At 37.5% G+C, this 15,744-nt stretch overlaps 1 protein-coding gene across 3 annotated transcripts in view; it reads left to right on the forward strand.

Annotated features, from left to right (window-relative positions):
• The window catches only part of LOC126092492 (annexin B10), a 138,278-nt gene extending 124,191 nt beyond the window's left edge, over nt 1-14,087 (forward strand). Inside the window, exons 6-10 of one of the 3 annotated variants that reach the window (XM_049908112.1) lie at nt 626-640; nt 6,677-6,746; nt 13,142-13,315; nt 13,394-13,575; nt 13,782-14,087. In XM_049908112.1, the coding sequence (XP_049764069.1) occupies nt 626-640; nt 6,677-6,746; nt 13,142-13,315; nt 13,394-13,575; nt 13,782-13,838 (498 nt within the window). In that variant the 3' untranslated portion in view covers nt 13,839-14,087. Of the gene's footprint in view, nt 1-625; nt 641-6,676; nt 6,747-7,437; nt 7,511-13,141; nt 13,316-13,393; nt 13,576-13,781 lie in introns of all 3 variants that reach the window. The other 2 variants (XM_049908128.1, XM_049908120.1) reach the window with 2 other exon arrangements.
• Nucleotides 14,088-15,744: the final 1,657 nt, after the last annotated feature.

Here is a 15,744-nt window from a genome sequence, read left to right on the forward strand (position 1 = left end):
CCTTAGAACTGCACAAAGGGTTAGCAACATATGTAGTTTAAAAAAAATCCTTGTTCCTATGCTTTACAGTAGTTATCATTGAAGCTCCACGACTTCAAATAGTATGCCCTATGCTACCTACAACTTGAAGGCAATTTTGTGCAGGAAATAATCATCCTCTTGTTCAGAACCAGGGTTTTAAATAAATTTTACTCCATTGCATTGAAAGGAAGATTGTCTTAAATGACTTTATTTTCAGATAAATCTTTCTAGAATGGTTTCAGAACTTACATGCCTTTGTTTGAAATGTTGACAGCTCTATAAGCAAGCAGTTTTGACCTAGTGAGGCAGTACACAGTAGTGATCAGCCTTACTATGAGAAGAAAGTTTTGAAATTATTGTAATAACACTACCACTATTATTACTACACTTAAGTTTTGTCACTTCATGTTGTGTCATAAAGATTAAAATGGAAAAATATGTGGAGTTGCAGCTGTGAAGTAGTGTAATGTTATTATCTGATTCTCGTAGTCAGATTAAGTGTTAACTTACCTTCATTGTATAGAAAATTAAATTCCTCCTTGTACATGTAAAGAGTTACCATGTGTTAATAAAATTTACTTGTGCATGCTTTTCTCTGATGTAGCGGATGATTACAGATGTGAGTTTCCTTCAAATACTTATCACTAAGAGTTTGTAAGAGCACTTCATATGTGCATCACTGTGTGGACTAACATATTAATAGCATGCATGTCAGTAACCAAGGAATATTCTAACCTATCATTGATAGAACTTCCACATTTAAAACTGCAGATACCATAATTCCAAGATGATTATTGAAAAAGGATAAAGTGAAATCATGGGGATCCACCTGTTATGTGGAAGAAGGGAGACAGATTGACATATTTATTCATATGATATAAACAATACTTCATGAATTCACTGAAATGCAAGATGACTTCTAGACTAAGCTGAGTGAGATAGTACAGTAGTTGTAATGATCTGCTAACATGCTGGAGAATGTCTTTTAAATCCTTGTCTTCCATCCTGACTCAGGATTTCCCTAGTTTCCAGGAGTTAGTTTAGGGAAACTGCAGAATTTCCATCCATTGTTTAATGTGTTTGATATAGTGCTTTCTGCTTATTTGGATGGCAGTGAAAAGTTAAACTCCAATAAAAAGAGCCATTGATATAATATTGTACTCTTCTTAAAAGATTCTGTCATCCTTAACATACTATTCATGAAGGCAATGGAAGCAATACTGTGTTTATCATGAGAATAAACTTGATGTAAACATTACACCGTATGTTCTCTTTAAATTGCTGGAATCTCTTTAAATTGCTGGAATCTCATTGGATTTTATCTCGCGTGGAGTGGAAGCCAAGCTGACTTGAGTAGTCAGGTATGATAAGGAGGATGTTTTATGCTGTGTTGTGTGCAAATCATCTGAGATGTAATATGGGCAAACATTTTTACCAGTGCACTTAACTTGGACAGCTCTGGGTTGCCAGTTGGTCCAAGTAGCTTGCTAAAATTTGAGAAGTTGAAACTTACAGAGATGAACAAAGCAACAATATAGCTTCGAGAGTCTTTCAATTTTTAAAGGGAATGAAGTAGTATTGAGCAAAACTTCAGAAGTACCATCTGCTTCTTGAGGACCAAATGGAAATTATATTATTTGCTCGTTCTTAACTAACATAATACTGTAATTAAAAAAATTTATATAAATTCCTAACGTGGACACATCCTAATTGTTCTGCAGGAGATGTGTGATGCAAAAGAGTATTGCAGGGATTTCACCATATAGATAATGAATCTCCTAAAGATATTACTTAGTAATTTGGCATGATCTTAATTCCTTCTGTAAATGAATTTGAGAAAGGTTTCAGTACTGCAAACTGTTACCTCTACATTGATAGAGAAGTCCTTAACAACAGGCTCCATGAAGCCAACCAAGCACCACATTTTCTTCTCTTTTTATGATGTGCTGTCTGTGTCCTGCCACTGTTCAGCAGTGATGTGTATAAAAAGCTTTGGGCGTTAGTTTCTTTATGTTTGTCGGCTTAAATATGTTACTTTCCTCGACAAACCCTGTAACTTGGCACCAGATTAGTTGTTGGGTTCATGCTGCAGTGGTATGGTGGCAACTATAGAAAGGCAGCATTGGAATGGTGTGCTTAATGTTGTGAAAATTGTTACTGTTCATGTTTCCACAAGGCTTGTCACTCTTGACTTCTGTGGGATCACATCTGTGGTATAAAATGCTGGAAGTAGTCCAAATAGTGTTTAATTTCCTGTCCTAAAAATTTGGTTTTTATGGTTTACTAATTAAAACAACTTTTGTTAACAATCTTGTATGAAATATCAATAATGAAGAATTTATATTTGCAATGAAAGCTTGAATTGTGCATGCAGTATGTAACTAGAAACAATGTGTGTTTCAGTTAAAATGATGATTAGATATGTGTTTATCAGTATATGTTTGATGAATTCTACATTTAAAAGATGTAAGTATTGCAACATTAATTTAAAAAAAGAATGATTCAGGAGAGACTGGAGCCCTCAGTTAATGGATTGTTTTGGATTACCAGTCTACAACACTCCCATTTCAGCTATGCAACCTGTATGTTAAATGTCCTTATCTCTAGTGAACACAGTTCTGGGAAAAATTCTAAATGATTTTTTTCTGTAAACTTGTGAAAAATGAACAGTGCCCAATCAACATTAAGAATGCTGCATTTGATTGGTCCTCTGGCATCGCTTCAAACTGCTGGTAACCATTAAAAAATACAGTGTTGTGAAGTACCAACACTGATCCATGTTGTCAAATGTCTGTTATATTAGGCATAGGGCATGCATCAGACTGTTTTCTGGGTGAGGAATTGGTACTCACAACAGAAAAGATATGCTCTGCCACCATCTTTTTTTTTTCCCCCTCTCTGTTGCTGATCTACACATCCTTCCACAAGCGGCTGTAAATGCCTTGGAGATTGATACTGTCATTTGTAGACAGGGTGCTATACTTCCAGTAGGAATTTGGTGCTGCACAAGCAGTGTTGTGGGTAATGGACCAATAGATCAAATAATTCCACGTATTCACTCAATTTTTCCACTAATGCTCTGTACTGTGATTTAAGATTCACTACCTCACTACTTATTGCTGGACAAGTTGACAGACCCTCCTGGCATTGTGTAGTGCATACCCACTGAGCTGTGAAATTCTTTGACATTCTAACTTCATTACTGTAAAGCTCCTGTCTTTAACTAATTTAATAAATCTAATTATTTGACACCCCCCCCCTCTACCCTACAGAATGTAACACCACCAGTGAACATGTGCTACAGCTGTTGGCCAATCATCGCATTTGTGTTTGTTTACATCAGGTTTGTTATTATGGTGAACAAAGTACAGCTGAACTGATACAAAATGAAAGTACTTTACTGGCATTGACAGTTATCCCTTGCTGTAAACAAAACTTGACTTCATTGGCAGACTTAAACATTGCAAAGTTTAGCATTTTGTCTGTGTATGTGTATAAAAGCATATCACATGAAGTTGAGAAGTGAACCAACTCAGCCCAGCAAAGACAGCACAGACTGGTGACAATGATGTGTACACTGCAGTGTACACTGCAGTGTAAACTAGGCTAAGGTTGAAAGCTACTCAAAATAAATCCAAAGTTGTCTTTTGACTTCTGTCAATTACACTACTGACATCAACCAAATTGTGAAGAGTTTTCTGTGAATGCAATAATGGTAGAACACTACACATGATAATTTTGTCTTTTTGAAATAAATGAAATGGCTTAATTGTTCCAGTGCAAACAAAATAGCCATAAATGAAGATAAATATAAACATGTTTCTGCCATTTTATCACTGGAATGCGTAGGATCCATGCTGCACCCAAAAGTCTCATTTTGTGTAACTGTGTAGTCCTTCATTATGTATCTAAGAGTGTGTGCCAAATTAGTAATATTTAGTGAAATTTGTTGAAAGCTTAGCCTGCAGAATTTAGGCTACACTATTTGCTACAGGTATTGGAACTGTCTGATGGACTGCTATCCTCAGTTTCCTTTTTTCTTTAAAAGAAAAAACCTTGTATTTTACTAATGTTTGTAGTAAGCATTGCCAAATATTTGTATCCCGTAGCTAACAGGAGCTAGTGAGTGAATAACTAAATACTAATATTTTATTATGATTTTTTTGGTGGTAGCAAAAACATGCTACAAATATCTAATTATTGCTAATGCAGTTCTGTATGCAAGTTACCAAACTGAAATCAAACAATAGAAAATCTAGATACAATGTAAGGAAAAGATGACTGCTACTCACTGTGAAGAAAGTAGAATTGTAAACAAGCATGATGAAAAGACACTTACTCATTAGCTTTTAGCCAATGCCTTTGTCAAAACAGGAAAATTCACGCAAGCAAGCACAGCTCATGCACATGACTCCTGTCTCCAGCTGCTCTGACCAGACTGTCATAGAAAAAGCTGCAGCTATTTTTACTGTGTTCACTTGACTACACCTAACCCTTCAGCTTGCCACAGTGGTAAATTCACAGTGGAAACATACAGTCTTCGATGCCAGGATCTTAGCCTTTTCTGACTGTCCTCTTGTCTCAATAAATGTATTATCATGTGTCAAGATGACAGGAGTAACATATGCTGCACATGCTAGTCCCAGTAATGAGTAATCATGGACATTTCTTCCCTGCATTTAAAATCCTAGATGTGTGAAAATGAACAGGACAACATAACAAACTAAGACATGTAGCAGTCTTGAATTTTTGATGGCTTAGTAGTTTAAACTGCTTCTAAAGGCCAGGTTGTTTCAAAGATCTTTAAAGCAGCATTGCATCTTCATGAAGCAGTGAAATGTAAGACATTAATAGTATTTTTGTAAATGTTTCTTCTTGCCATTTGGCAGGGTAGAGCCTTCTTTCTTAAAGGAAAAATAATCAGCAGAGTTAGGACTGCTTGTGCTGAAGGAATGACTATGGGCTAGTGTGGTACTTCACTCAAGATTCGACACATTCAGGAGAGGTGAGACTATAAGAACATTTTTCTTTTGAAATGTTTCGTAATCACTTCAGCAGGAGTCTCCCTTCTGATAAGTAAACAACAACATCCAACATTATGGCTACTGTTGTTTACTTAAGCTGTGCTGTAATTTTAAATTCCAGTGGAGTAAGTTTTCCCCATCTCAGTATATGATTGTTCCACTCTCAAAATGAGCAACATCATATCATTTATGTTCCTCTCGTCCTGTTCTGTGTGTCTTAATGTCCATTCTTTGATGACCTTGTTACAGACTCCATATTGAAGTTCTATTCTTCAATGTTTGTCATATGCTACATGAAGGATCTTATATTGCTAAACACTGATCCTATATTGCTAAACACTGATCTTATTTTCCCCATGCCTTGAAATTTCACGAAGTAGGATAACTTACTTTTCCTATCTATATTTAACTGGAACTTCGATAATTTTCTTTACGAATTTTCTGTAACTTGGTTTCAGCTTAATTTAAAAGATGAAGAGCAATACCTTAAAGGTGGATTTTGTATTTGGTATTTGTAGCAGTTATGTGATTGTTTAGCCATGCCTCCCAAACCATCTTCAGTACATCTTTTAGCTATAGGTTTAAGAATGCAAAACTTCCTCCTCATGCTAGGGGGGTAGACGGGAGAGGCATATCCTGCAAAAATATCCAGCCAACTATGACTTACCAGGTTCATTAAAACTTGATAAAATTTTGCCACCTTGGATAAAGCCACAACTGTAAATGTACTTCGGGCGAATACTAAATGCTGCCTCACCAAATCCATTACAGTAAGTCTTTGGACTTTTTGTCAAAAGAATTCAAATAGCCCTTACTGAAACTGTTGCTAAAAACCCACAGTATGTGATCTGTTTTTCTTTTCTATAGTCCTGATGTACACAATCAGAAATTTTTGTCGTGTATTGTATCTTATTTCAACAAAGATAAAACATCAGTTGTTAGCTGCACAAAAAACCTTTGTTTGGTTCCCTCTGCCAGTTTCAACCATTTAAATTTTCATCTTTAGAAGTAAAATAGGCTCAAATCAACAAGCCAACATCAAAATAAGAATCAGATGGTAATTTCCTTTTCTACAGAATCAGTGGATAGTTAAATTGCAAAAAAGAAGATACATGTGATGAGTAGCTGTCTGTCAAATTGCAAGTTATACTTAGTATATGTGAAAAGTCAAATTTAAACTGTTGAAACCAGTAAAGTGAACAAATACAGGGCCTTTATCTTGTGCAGCTGATGACTGACATCTTACCTTCATTGCAGGTGAATTGCATTTATGTACAAAATCATATTGCATTTGTGTGCATTAATATTACTGAATCTTGTCCTTTTCCTTCAGAATGGACCAGTTTTAAGAATGAAGTGTTAATGACTTCAAGGTCAGATGAGTGGAAAAATGCATTAATCACCAAATAGTTATTGCAGTTGTATAGTGTTAATTGCCTCTGTTTTCTATGTATGTAGCAAGTCTATTGTCTGTGTAGCTATTAACATAAGTTCTATGCAGTTTACTACTGTTTGCATGATATGCATTGTATATAGCTTCACTTGCTTTAGTCCTGCTTTCAAATAAACTGATTATAAAGCATGAAGGCTTTGGGAAAAGGCTTGTGACTCTTAAACTTCTTTCAATGTAGGGAGTGCGTGATGATGAATCTCTTGACCCTGAAAAGGCAAAAGATGAGGCTCAGCAACTCTACGAAGCAGGTAAGAAAAATTTCGTCAGTCTGTTTGGGTTTAGCTTCTTGAGTTAATTACCCATTAATTTGTTTTCTAAAACCTATTTGTATTTATGAATGCTTTGACTGAGACTTAGGATGTTTGCAAAAATTGGTATGCAACAGCAGTAGAAAGTAATGTGATGTCCAAACACAGCAAAAACTTTCCTGAATCAGTGTAAAATGGTTGGATTCAAACTGAATGGGATTTCTGAACATTTATTGCTTGGCTCAATAACTTGAAGCATGACATACAAAACTGGACTATCAGAAATTTTCAGAATGTCTAGGCTGACAGGAGAATGACTGCTAAAAGCAGAATACTTGCTTGACTCATTCTAACCAAAAGGCGTTAATAATTGGTTCAGTGTTCTGAAAGATGAAAGTAAAAATAAAATCTTAGATGAAAATGGGAGCCACACACACTTTTTTCCTTAAAACAGATGGGGTACAATGCATGTATAATTATAATACAAACTCTATGGGCCATTGTAAAACTTCTAATTAATCTGTAGCAAGTAACATGTAACTGCTTTTTGCACAAAGCTGGCTGTGTACAGTGTTTGCTTCAGTAACAAATTTGAAATCTGGGGTGCAGTTGTCAAGCTCTTTAACCATGCTGACACAACATACATCGAAGAACTGGACATGGTTGTTGTGTTAACAAAAATTTATTTCAGGATACAAGGGATGAGAGCTATCCACCAAGTAGGGATTTTGCAGTTACCATGGCTAAACAACTCGTTGCTGCAGGTAGAACCTTCTTTATATTTCTTTAAACTTTTATGAGTTTAAATTATGGTAAATTGAGTATATGTTAAGTATTCATAATTTAAAAGTCTTAGAACTACAGGTTATCCCTGAAAAATCCACTTACATTACATTCTAGATACCCAAATTTTTGTGTGTAGTGAGTAAATGTGGAAGGGGCTTCCCTCTTCTGAAACAAGAGAAACTTAGGAAAATGCATTGGTGACAGTTTGAATGATCATCAAAATGATTGTCTCAATCCTATAACTGGTCAGTCTTACATTGAGGTGACAAGTCATGAGGTAGTGATATGCACATGCATAGATTGGTGTAGTATCACGTACACACAGTATAAAAGTGCAGTGCATTGGCAGAGCTGTTATTTGTACCTGATTGATTCATGTGAAAAGGTTTCAGATGTGACAATGGCCATACGACTGGAATTCAGACTTCAAATGCAGAATGGTACTTAGAGCTAGATGCATGGGACATTCTATTTCTGAAGTTGTTTGGGAATACCATTTCAGGCATTACCTTGGCCAATGGCCGTCACTTAACTACAGAGCAGTGATGTTTCTGTAGAGTTGTCAGTGCTAACAGACAAGCAACACTGTAAAATAGAGGCAGTGGGACACAACAAATGTATCCTTTAGGACAGTGCAGCGATATGTCGTTAATGGGCTGTGGCAAAAGACGGACTGTAAGGTCTATGCTAAAAGCACAAAATTGCCTGCAGCACCTCTCCTGGGCTCTTGACCATATCAGTTGGGCTACTGGAAAACTGGCTTTGTCAGATGAGTCCACATTGCAGCTGGTAAGAGCTGATGCTAGGGTTAGTGTGCTGTAGACTCCATGAAGCCATTGACCAAAGTTGTCTACAAGGCAGTGTGCAAGCTGGTGGTTGCTGCGTAATGGTGCCGACTGTGTCTCGATAGAATGGACTGGGTCCTCTGCTCAAATTGAACCTCTTGGAGACCACTTGCAGCCATTCATGGACTTAATGTTCCCAAACAATGATGGTATTTTTATCTCTGACACTATGCCATGTCACCAGGCCACTGTGTTCGAAATTATTTTGAAGAACATTCTGGACAACTTCAGTGATTTGGCCACCCAGACTGCCTGACATGAATCCCATCAAACATTTGTGACATAATCGAGAGGTCATTTCATGAACAACATCTCGGCAATACTTTTGCAATTTGAGATGGCTATAGAGGCAGCATGGCTCAATATTTCTGCAGGAAACTTAAGACTTGTTCAGTCCATACCTTGTTGAGTTGCGGCACTGTGCTAAGCAAAGGAGGTCCAATACAATATTAGGTAGTGTCCCATGACTTTTGTCACTTTAGGTTATGTTTATGGTGGCTTTCAAGCAAGACACTAAAGTTATTTCTCACTTATTTCAGTATTTATTTTAATTGGTGTACTAATAGTGTTTTTGGCTTAGTTTTACTAGTCTCCCATGCAGCTCTTTATCTTGTGAAGAGGGACCTATCTTCCTGCAGTTCACATGGCAGTGGTGATGCTGTGTTTGTGAATAGCAGTATCATCTCTCTCTCTATGTCTCTATGTCTCTCTGTGTGTGTGTGTGTGTGTGTGTGTGTGTGTGTGTGGGGGGGGGGGGGGGGGGGCAGGAGAGAGACAACATACTTTGCTGTCATCTTCAGAGATACATGTACAATGAAAGTCTTTGTTGCATCACAACTCCTTGGTACTCTTGTCACTCCCCCCCCTCTTTCCTCACTATATGGCAACAAACCTTATGAGTTGGAGTGATCAGGGGACATTATGGCTGAATACTGGGTTCACACTCCACTCCTTATTGCTTTCTGGCATTTCCATCTGGTGCAAAACTAGTTCTCGACTGATATTGTGACTTTTCAGTTGGCTGAGCAGATTCTCTCACTGAGAGTGAAGCCATTATGTTGATCAAACTGTTAGTCACTCATATTTCAACAGAGCAGTGATACATCATCATAAATCGACAAGCTGGTATCAACAACATGGTGATACCAGCTCTAGGAAAGAGACCCAATTTTGACCCGCATCTACTGCTATAAATGTTGCAGATTTCATCAGCAGTGTAGAACAAGTAATTTCCACCCTCCCCAGTGCTGATGCAGGGGAGAAATTTACTGTGCACTCACCAAAACTGTTTCACCGAATACAAAGGTCCTGAAAACGGAAAGAGCAGAAATAGTGCTTTCACTATTTCCACTGTCAAAGTAAAATTGCAAAATGTAAAACTTACATGAAGATCATAGTGCTTCTATACCAGTTGATGCCAAGAGAAATCACCAAAACCTTCCCCTACTTGTTGCCGCACTTCCAAAGGCCTAAAGGCAACTCTGACTTACTGTAAGCAACATTTTTTACACCCTCATACCAGCTGGCTAAACAGCTAACAGCTGTATAAACCCCTATGTCAGTAAATAGCTCTTAAAGAACCTGCCAGATGTTCCCTCTTGGCTGACTTTCTCAGTCAACTCAACCTCGTCTGTCTTAACAGTGGAGCATCCACATTCCTTTCAGACTCCATGCACATTGATTCCCATTTGGACCTCTCATTCTGAACTGCCCAGCTCACCTGTTGTCTCAACTGTACTGTTGTCTCTGACCCAACTCAAGTGTGCACTGTCCACTTGCTGACTTCTACCCAGTTGACAGCTTTCTAAGGCTGACTGGAGGCTTTACTCCTCCCTGGTGACCTTCAATATACATTGTTTCCCCATTTGTTACGATAGAGTACCTTATGAACGTAATCCTTACTGCTGCAGGATGTTCTATATCTCACATTTTTTCCTTCAATGTGCTATGTCCTGGCCCTGTGGTGGACTGAGGCATGCCAGGACATTATTCACACAGAGACGTGCTCTGTGCGTTTTTGTGATCTTATGATGGTGAACAGTATTTGTTATAAACATTTGCATGTGCAGTGTGATATTCTTTGGGATAGCAAAAATCTAGCTGGATTTTCTTTACTAGTTCTTTCAACAGTTTCACTTCCTCTTGTCATGTGAGGAAATGTCCATCAGCTATCTGGTACAAAGGTTCATTCCCAGATTTCCAACCTGGTCATAGCAGATGTCTTTGTGGACCCTATTGCTATCTCCAATGCCTTGGGCAGCTATTTTGTGGAGATTTTGAGCTCCATTCTGTCTTCTTCCCTCAGAAATGAGTGGAGGCAGCTCAGGTGATATCCTTCCCTCATAAATGTGTATGCTTCAGTGCGTCTTTATTATGAAGGAGCGTGACATCCTGTCACTTCATCCCCCTCTTTTGCCCCAGGGCTAGATGATGATCAGATATTTCTCTTGCGGACAAGCACTTTCTCCTTCATACATACAATTGCATTTGGGCAAATTACATGTTTCCCAGATGCTGGCATAAAGCCTGTCATACCCATCCCCAAGCCTGGTAAGGGCAAACATCTTCCTTCCAGCTACCACCCCATTTCTCTCACCAGCTACAAGCTGTGTTTGTAAAGTGATGGAATGTAAGATACATGGCTAGCTGGTATGGTGACAAGTCTCCCAGTCTACTAACCACTGCAAAACTTGGATTTCATGCATACTGTTCTGCAGTTGACCATCCTGTCACTTTGTCAACCCTTATCATAAACAGTTTTCTGTGGAAATACCAGACACTGGCCATGTTTTTGATTTGAAGAAACCTAAAACGTGCTGGAGGATTTGTGTCCCCTGTTCTCTATAAACATGGGGCTTCTGAGACTGCCTGCCCCATCATTTCCCTCAGGAATTTTTAAAGACAGTTTTCACGGTATGTGTTGGTTCAGCCTTGTCAGACACCTTTATATAGGAGAACAGGGGGCCTCAAGGCTGCATCCTGAGTGTTGTCCTCTTTGCTATAGCCACCAACAGTAGTTTTTGCTTTTCCACTGGTAAAACTGTTTGTGTGAATAACATAATTGTCAAAGTTGATTATGTGGCAGTGCAAAGGAATCAGTGCTATTTTGCCAGTTCAGAAAACAAACATGGGAAAAGTATCTTTAGTCACACTGTGGAAGAAATTAAAATTTGTGCTGCCACAAGAAGTGCATTCTTATCACCAAGTGAAGTAGCACAGTGAACTCACATTTGAGAGTACAAATAATTTCCCTACAAATCACTCTAGGCAAATGATGGATGTTCCTTCCCCCTCCTTGAAACAGAGCTTCTGCTCCATTCTAGTGACCTCATTGTCAACAGAGCATTAAATGCTAGTCTTCCTTCCTTCCCATTGGTTGTTCATTTTGTGTGTTCAACATGTTTATCTAAGTTATTAACAATTTCATTGTTTATCTTTATACCAACAATGAGTATATTAGACAAGTTTCCCGGAATCAATCAATCAATCAATCAATCATGCTGGGAAGACTTCAGAAATCATATCATTTCAAGTTTTTGTCATTATTTGATCTGTCTTGTTGATAGTTACACATTATAAGATTATGTAATTTAAAGTGAGTTTGTCTGTTTGCTAGATGGTATCAGGAAAAGCATGATGCAAAATGTCAACAAGTGTGTAAACATAGGAATTTCTAAGAATTTTGTCACACAGCTAATGTGCCACATATATACTGCTAATTAACTGGGTGTGAAGTTGTTTAAAGAGTTGAATAACTATCTTACTTTCCCCTCTCACACAGTCGTGAAACGAAATCGTCAATGTTCATAAAGTTGGACCAATACAGATGTGGCACATAGAACATGGAGTGCTCCACATTCATCTGACAGTGGCATGGCATGCCATATGTGACATTGTCGTGTCAGTCCAGTAAGCAGTGCCACATTAAATTGTGTGTGTTCCTTCAGAAGTTGCAAGCTAGATATATGCTTAATGGTGCAACATGCCATGTCACTCTGGTGGACATCCTGCCGCAAGGAGTCATGATGCAGCAAAGATGTTCGTCCTACAGGTATCACCTGATGATGATGATGATGATGGATATGATATGATATGATTGTGTTTTGCAAATGACTGCACTCTGGTGGTCTCCTGAAAGCAATACAAACAGTAATCTACTACAGTTACAAAATTTTGTAATCGTGTATCAGTTGAATTAGCGTAACAAAATACCAACGTCCATAAGTACTACTTCCTCTACCTCTTACGTAGTTTGAGTGTGTGTCATTACCTTCACAATTTCTCATTGTGTCATGTAGTCAGACAGCAGATGCCCAACAAAATGCATTTCCTATAGATCGTCTTTTGTTAGTTTGTGTTGTAGACAATTCTATTGAAACATGAAGTAAAAGACTAATAAAAAGTAACGAAGCTGCTGTTGGCGGAGAAAAATGGTGTGCAACATCAGTATCACACGGGCAGTAATGAAATTAATGTATTAAAACTCTCTCTCACTCACTCACTCACTCACTCACTCACACACACACACACACACACACACACACACACACACACACACACACACCAAACAATATTTTGACTGAGCATAAAGTTGCCATACGTGTAATAAGTGCAATGGTGATGTATGTCAAATTGAACTGTTCTTCTAATGGATTCTTCCACTACTTGCTAACATAAGTAAAAATAAGTTCCTAGGAAAACAAAACATGATCAAAGCGGTAAAAGTAATGGCAACTGTTAAAATACTTTTTTCCCTTGATGTAGGAGAGTTAAAGCTTGGGACAGATGAAGAGGTCTTCAATCGGATTATGGCCCATGAGAGCTTTGCCCAACTACGGCTAATATTTGAAGAGTACAAAAACGTTTCCGGCCGCACAATTGAACAGGCTCTGGAGTCTGAGCTTTCAGGAGAATTGCTGCTTGCTATGATGGCTTTAGGTAATTTATGATATTATATTTTGTCAAATGTGTAACTTGATTATGTTTTGTAACTAATTTTGGATCCTGACTTTCTAGTGGAATGCGTGCAAAATCCTGCTGCATATTTTGCAAAACGCTTGCACAATGCTCTTGCTGGAGCAGGCACGGACGATAAAACATTGATAAGAATTATTGTCTCTCGTAGTGAAATTGATCTGGGAACCATAAAGAAAGAATATGAGAGAATTTATGATAAAACACTGGAAAGTGCAGTGAAGGTATGATTTCTGTATTGTTTAAACATTTTTTTTTTGTCTCAAACTATTGGAGGCAGCCAACAACTTGGTTACAAACTAGTTCTATGAAAAATATTTGGTGTTATGGATTTCCAGATTTCATTGTATTTGTAATTTACAGAATTGAGTGATTTTTCACTTAATTTTTGAATAGCTGCTGACATGGACGTTAATCTTCTTTATTACAGAGTGACACTTCTGGTGATTACAAGAGGGCTCTTGTGGCTTTGATTGGGGGACCATGAAGATAATATAGTGTAAGCAACATGTTTCGTAAAAATTTCGAACTTCTCATGATCTGCGTGTTCATTATTAGTTGTAGTTGCCAAGAGTGAGGCTGTCTTGCACTGTGTGCAGTTTACTATGCTTTTTTGTGGTAAATCTCTGAATGTGTACCAAAGAAATGTATCAGATGAACTGTTAAATGAAAAAAGTTTTAAAAGTTCTTGTTTCCATTCATTCAAAGGCAAAATAAATTTTTCATTTTGCTTAAATAGGCTTTCATTATAATGAATACCCAGTTTCAGATCTTCATCACGACGAAATACTACATTACAACGGGAGAGTTAGAACATTTCTTCACTTTTGCATGTACATTTTGTAAAAGAGTGTAATTTTATTATTTTGTAATATGTATTAATCATCATAAATGTGAATTGGAATCTCTTGGTAAACAAGAAATTCCTCCTAATGAGTTTCTTTATAACACTTTTGAAACTGACTGCATGTTCAACATTATAGACTCTTGATTCCCCAAGATTTTTCTGATGTGATGTATCAGCCGATGCCAGTGACCTTTCTAAATGTGATTCTGGAACACAGGTTAATCAGAATAACTTACAGATTTTTATTTTCTGTGTTTGTGATGTAGAATATGCAGCAGTGTTCTGTGACTGCGGTAAAGTGATAGAATCTTTACTATGGTAGTAAATCATCGGAGACTTCATGAAATGGGAGGTCAGACACAACCTGCTTACATGGGTTCAATGTGTGAAGAGTGCAACTAAAAAATACGACAATATTTTCAGATAATTTAGGTCACCTTGTAGATGGAAAAGTGTTGGGGTGATAGTCTCTTGGACAAATTAGTATATTGACACAGTAAAAACGCATTTCATTTGTGCAAGAGGTGCAAAGCTGACTTAGCTAATTAAAGCCCTTTGTCAAATTATTATATAGCAAATTATTATAAAGCAAAGCAAAATTGTCTCTGAAATAAGGGATTTGAAATGCTTTGAAATTGAAGTACATAAATGACCATAGGACTACAGTTTTTTTTTTTCCTTTTTTTTCCCCCCTTCTTAGTCTTCTTCTTTATGTTCTAATGTTGGCTGCCATAAGACTCATGAGAAAGAAAACCAATTGCCTTACAGCAATTGGAAATTTTACTGAACATTTTGTAACCAACTGTAAAACATACTGCTCATTTGGAGATAATGTTAGCATTAACTGGTGCAAATTTGTATAAAATTTTTCTGTATCTCCAAAGTATGCGATAAAAAAATTGCTTTAATTGACTGGAAACTTTCGTACCAGAAACTTGTAAATTTATTAGAGTAGAGCCTGAAGGGCCTTACAAAGCAAGCAATAAAAGACTAATGTTGAAGGAATGATATTACCAGTTAGACAGCATAATGGTACAGCTAATAACTGGTTTAATGAAGTCTCTCCTCTTAAAACTGACTAAAATTCATTAGTTTAACTTTATGGTAATAAATAACTTATCGTTTAGTTTATATCTGAAATATGAGAAGTCTAGATTCTTACAGCTCCAGAAAAAGAATTAGTTTTTGACGACATGCAGGAGAGAATTCCAGATTGAGGTTCTCCTTTTTATCTGTCATTTACACTAAAGTGAAATTCTAAGAATCAATGAGGGTAAGACACACACACACACACACACACACACACACACACACACACACACACACACATATGAAACCAAATGAAGTACTGCAACACACAGAAGTGAGGTAGGCAATGTTGCAAGGAAAGGAATTAATGAAACTTCCTGGCAGATTAAAACTGTGTGCCGGACCGAGACTCTAACTCGGGACCTTTGCCTTCCGTGGCCAAGTGCTCTACCAGCTGAGTGACTCAAGCAAGACTCACACCTCGTCCTCACAGCATTACTTCTGCCAGTACCTCATA

Source organism: Schistocerca cancellata, chromosome 1, assembly GCF_023864275.1.
Source record: "Schistocerca cancellata isolate TAMUIC-IGC-003103 chromosome 1, iqSchCanc2.1, whole genome shotgun sequence".
Taxonomy (NCBI): Eukaryota; Metazoa; Arthropoda; class Insecta; order Orthoptera; family Acrididae; genus Schistocerca; species Schistocerca cancellata.